The following is a 6000-nucleotide window of genomic DNA, read 5'->3' on the forward strand; positions in this document are numbered from 1 at the left end:
CCATTGAAATACCCCTTCTCCAGTGAAATGGACAATCACTCAATTAACAGAGGGAAGTGGAATCCCTATGTCTGAGATTACTTATGCTCATTAAATATACATTTCCATTATCCTTAAACACTCTGAAACTCTGAAAATTCCATCTATTTATTTCTATTAGGTTTTATCTTAACGCAGTTGTCAGCGGTAATGTACATCACAATTACACTGACACACCGGTTCTGGCCAGGTCACCGAAATTAAACGACGTTGAGCCTGGCCAGTACCAGATGGGTGACCGTTTTGGAAGGCTAGGTGCTGTATGTATCTTCTGGGAAGGTTGGGCGTCGGGGCAGAACCTTCAACCCGAAAAAAGAACTCCTCGCTACAAAAGCATCTACGAAGTTTTAGAAGGTCTATGCCCCTCCAGGATCTCAAGTCTATGGATGGATGGATGTCAGCGGTCATGGTGTGTAATGTCGACTATATTTAGCTTAATTGAACTTAAAGCAAAAGAGTGTACTGGCGGTGATTTTCATTAAATAAATACATTTTAAGGGTTGTTTTAGGACTTAATATCGACAAAACTTTAAATATTTTTTATTACATGATTTTCATGCTAAAAGTTTTCTACATTTAAAGGATTAAGCTTAAGTGGTGTTAAGAAGAGATTGAAATAAAATTGTGCTTAAGATATTTTAATTTTCTAATTGAAGGCTGTAATGCCATAAAGAAACTGAAATGTAAGGAGTACTCATTAATTGATGCTCTATTAGTAGAGTACTCTTTAATTGATGGCTAATATCTATTTTATAAAAAAATGCACAAAAAAAATGGGGATATCTGAATGTTCACGAAGGGTTTCCACATCTTTTTACTCCTTTGCATGAAAGTAAATCAAACTTAATATACACCACATTAGTCAACCTTGCAGACGTATTACTTTACATAAGTTATAATTCTCTGTTAATTTATTCATGGTTGAATCCTCTACATGGACACATATAAACATACGGATATACCAAACTTCGTGTACAATATACAACGTGGCGCATAAGTCACTTTAACATTTTAAAATAAAATATCTTTTTTGTAAATGATTGTTCCTTTTTTATTACATAGTTTAAAGATTAGAATTTAATTTTGATTCATTTTCTTTCTTTGAAGATTGTAACGCCGGTATGGGGCAGCCAAACCAGCATTGCTCTGCTTTTCATTGAAACCAACCGAGAGCTCTTTTTAGTATCCTCGCTGTTCCCTAAAGTGTAATTGTCTGGATCTCTTTTGCGCTTGGTTCACCAGGAATATTAGGTAGGACTTCAGGTTCTTCTTCATAAGCCTTGTAGCACGTATAATAACTGGTATGATTGATATCTCCCTCAGATTCCCGTTTCTTTTCATTAAAAAAATGGCATCCATTTACAGCTTTTCAAACACAAACATTTTTGACGTTTATTTGACATGCACCTACCTTTTTCTTTAAGATTCCCCCAAAGGAAAATGTCTGATGCTTCAAGCCATGGAATATCCTAATTTCGGGAAATTACTTAATCTTTAAACATTACAGTTAGCATTTGCATAATGGCTCTAGTCGTATATTCAGTTGCTCGACCTTTCTACCACATATACGTCGCCATATTTGCTATCTGAAGCCGAATAACATTTAATAGCATTTCTCTATATCGCTCACCAGTTACAATAACCGCATTTTAATCAGATTCCTCAAAGAAGTGAGACCCAATAATTCTTTCTGAGGTTACTCCACATAGTACTGTAATTTTACGTGGGTGCAATTCATTCGCATGGATGATGCGTGGATTTTCAATATTTGAAAGCTTCATATTGCACCCGTTTACACACGTGTTAACATGTAGAGACCCAACACGTTGTAGACTCCGTCAGAAGGATTAACGAATAAGAATATTTCGAGTTTTTGTCCGTTGAAACAACATACATTTATATCCACTTTTTTTTTTACGTGATCGTGATCATCGGTCTGCGAACACGTTCTTTTATAATCTTTTTCCTTACCGTGACGTCATCTCGTACACGGGTCGGTCATCTGAATACAGCTGCTATACAAGCGTTCGCGCTCTGTTACAATATCCTGTTTATTCACACGCTCATATAAAAGACGAAGAAAAAAAAACGCGCCTCATCTCTCGTGATCAAATTGTGAATAAAAATTTCCTAAAGTCTGCCAGCATAAGTTACTCGGTATTGCAAATCTAATAATTGCACTAATTGAACCTTTTAGGGATACGTGTCCAAGTCTTTTTTAATGACTTACAAGGACCTCCTGGTAGGCCGCATATCTTCAGTATTTTCTGGCGTACGTATTGAACGACCTCTTCCAGGTCGAGAACTATCACCAACAAAACAATCTTCTTAAAGACGCTTCATCACATTCATTAATATCGGCTTGCTAGGAGGATGCCTAACATTGAAAATGGCTCATATAATATCTATGTGTTCCAATAATTGAGCGTCCATTTTTGTTTCAAAAAATAAATGTCAATTTTCTTCACAGTTTCTTCAATTATAAATTTATTTATATTTAACTTTCAAACGATTTACGTTAATAACTCGGAAAAGAAAAAAAATTAATTTATTGACCCCCCCCTCATATCTTTAAATGGTAAAATGACTTATACACCATCCTGTAAATAGAGATAACTGATATTCCTTTTCTTGTGTTCAAATACATACCACGTCGTTCTTGGCGCCGTTGTGTCTCTCTGCACGGCGTCTGTCCAGAATTCGTTTCGTTAACTTCTGGGAGAACGACCTGTTGTAGGACCTACGCCGAGACAGTACGTTGACGTAGGCGAACTCCAAGAGGGCTGCGAAGACGAATATCAGGCAGACAGCCATCCACACATCGATCGCTTTCACATAGGAGACCCTCGGTAAGGAGGCGCGAGCCCCGGAACTCTGCGTAGTCATTGTCAACACGGTGAGCACGCCCAGAGAGATGCGTGCCGGGATCGAATCCACGTCGAGCCAGAAGGATACCCACGAGAGCAGGACTATCAGGATACTGGGTATGTAGACTTGGATGACGAAGTAGCCCTGGTTGCGGGACAGGTGGAAATCGGCTCGGATGCACGTGAAGTTACCTGCTGGGAAGAAGATGTTCGTCAAAGATAGAATAAAAAGTGTGAAACGTTTACTATATACTGCAAAAAGACAAGAAGGTGGAGGAGAGCGAGAAGGCAGAAGATGCAGAAGAGGCGAGCGATTAGATGTCTGGATGGTTAAAGATGAGATTGTTGCATGGCTGTTACGAGGCAAACTGTTGTTAGACATATCCTTGATTGTTGTTAATACTTAGAGACGTTCAATGTTGTTCTAGAAGTATTCTTTCTTCCTTTACTTCTCTAGAGATGTTCGCATCTTCTCTCATAAAATGCTCACGTATTCCCCCGTCTATATCCGCCATATTGAAATTAACTTGCTGTTTGGTTGTCTAACCTACATCATTCCAGGAAAGAGAAGAAAAGAAAAGGAATAGTTGCTTTGCATGCGCACCAAAGCACACACTTACAAATACACGCACAAGTACACATAAATACACAGAAGTACACGCGTATGTGTGTACACGTAATAATGAAGGTTTGAATCAAGAAGTAAAGACAAGTAATTCACATCGCGATCGGTGAAATTTGTTATGAGGAGTTCAAATGACATAAGCTTTCGTTCGCAAAAAAAAACACTTTATATAACACTATTGCGGTTTGAAGATGTACACATTTAAAATTTACACTAACTCTGAATAATAAACAATATTTTTTGTTTGTTTATTTGTTTCTTAATCAAGCAAATCAGACTCCTGCAGAGAGCTCACAAACAGTGAGCCTCAGGATCGTCTTATTTACAAACCCTGTTCGTAGATCGTGGCCATTCGTTAATCCATAAAGTTGCAAGTTTTTACCCACGACCACGGAGCAGAAAGGCTCAGATGTTACATGCGAAGTCGGGGAAGGTTTGGCCCACAAAAAAAAAGGGATGGCACAGAAGTTACGATGTCAACTTAACTCCATTAGTTTACGGTTCCGTGTCTTTACTTGTCGCAGAGAAATAGACAACGAACTGATGCCAAATCCTCCTGGAATTTTATGCGACTATTGTTGGCTGAATTGGGACACTAGTACTACTTAGTGCTAAACTTCCCCGTGATCGATGAATTTGCTAGAAATCTGAGTTCCAGATGGCATAGTTCGGAGACTACCACGTTGCTACTGCCCTACCGCACTGATGAAAGATGCGATTTAATGTGAAAAGTGTTTTTATTGCAACAGCGTCCAATATGGTCGGGTTGATCCATCATCTTCACTCTTTTTCACTACATCCCGAACCATGGCGGACCATTCACGATGATCCTTGTGGTAATCCCACTAGGTTGCTTACAATAAAGCAACTTACGTTTAATTAATTGAATATATTGCATTCTTACATTGCAATAATCGATTAAGTCTTCCGCCGAAGCATAATTAAGTATATAAAACATATCATAAAAGCTATTAAGCATTTATATATTAATATATTGAGTGCCTTTCCCCTTACCTCACCCTATTTTAACCAAGTAAGATCTGTGACTTACTTGTAGTTTCATTAAATACTTTTATATGCAAAATCCGATCCTGCATTTTGCTAATTCCTGCCCTCTGATGAGAAGGAGAGTATTTCTTCGAAACTCCGCGGATTAAGGACTATCCACTTATCTTGTGCTTCCTTTTTTAAAATTAAATATGTTTTTAACTCTTTTTCAAGATGTCTTTTAACATGTTTTATTAATCATTTGTTTATATATATATATATATATATATATATATATATATATATATATATATATATATATATATATATATATATATCTTTTATTTCGTTTAGAAATACCATAATTTCTATTATTCAACTTTTCTTTTCTGGGAAAAGTTCATTGTTTCGTTCTTTCTGAATATAAGGATAACGGACAGCTGAAAATTTGCAAGGAAAGGTTTAACAGCAAACAAACTTCCTCTTCCATCACAGAGATTTGGGTATACTACTAGCTGAGGTACTTCTGACCAGTGTATCGTCAAAATAATCGAAATAGAAAAACAAACTGTCCACAGTTTGCTCTGACTAAATGCAGATTTGCAATTGATCAGGCACATATATAAGTAAAGATGCCGAACAAACCATAGATATGACACGACGAGGTATCCTACTAGTGCGATATTGATTCATAAATTAATAAAGTTAAATTAATTGTGGAAAGAATTCATTAAATAAATTGGATCAACGCAGTTTTAGACAACAAGTATTGACAGTTTTTATTTTTACTCGAAACAGATGATTTTATTTTTAGGACTGCAAAAGTTATATTTATATATCAGTTATGATTTTAGAGGCTAAATAGATAATTAAAACATTTCTCTCAAATCAACTTTTGTTTCAACTTAAAAAAAATCCCAAAAGTGTACATGACATGATTTGAAGTTTTAATTATCGAAAGAAAATATCAAAACCTTAGATTTCGATCATGAGTTGAAAATCTCAACATATCCAACTCGTGACCAATTTATATTTACAATTTTTAAATATCATGAAGGTGCACCTGGTATATTTGATAATAGAATTACCTGTCGACAATTAGTAAGGAATGCTATACGGGGGTAAAAACAAACCTAGCTTATTGTGATTTGATCGGAAGCTCCACTACATAGGTTAAATGTAAGCTTCCATTGACTGACCAATCATATCATAGTAGAAAATGCTAGATGGTCTTTGATTGTTTAGCCAATAACATTATCGCATCAAGTGAAAGTTTTCAATAAAAGAACCGATTCCAGGAGGGCTTCTATAACTAGACAGCCAGACACAGAGGAGAGGGGGCAATGGAGACAGAAGTATGAAGGCGTTTGAAAAGGCCAGGATCAAATTGTAGTATCTGTTCTGACGCTACACTTAATTTTTTGTTTTCAGTTAGTGAAGGAGAAATCCTTCACGACTGAGACAATTTTTATTTTTGTTCCT

The 6000-nt window shown here is 36.4% G+C and overlaps 1 protein-coding gene across 6 annotated transcripts in view; it reads right to left on the reverse strand.

The window, feature by feature from the left end:
- Positions 1-6000, reverse strand: part of LOC145245890 (glycine receptor subunit alpha-3-like) — a 477134-nt gene that overhangs the window by 3192 nt on the left and 467942 nt on the right. For 4 of the 6 annotated variants that reach the window (XM_080107614.1, XM_080107618.1, XM_080107613.1 and 1 more), the window contains one exon: positions 2689-3101. In XM_080107614.1, coding sequence (XP_079963740.1) covers positions 2689-3101 — 413 coding nt within the window. The remainder of the gene's footprint in view (positions 1-2688; positions 3102-6000) is intronic. The other 2 variants (XM_080107617.1, XM_080107616.1) reach the window with 1 other exon arrangement.

This window comes from Euprymna scolopes, chromosome 23, assembly GCF_053919585.1.
Source record: "Euprymna scolopes isolate OS-2025 chromosome 23, ASM5391958v1, whole genome shotgun sequence".
In the NCBI taxonomy this organism is placed as follows: domain Eukaryota; kingdom Metazoa; phylum Mollusca; class Cephalopoda; order Sepiida; family Sepiolidae; genus Euprymna; species Euprymna scolopes.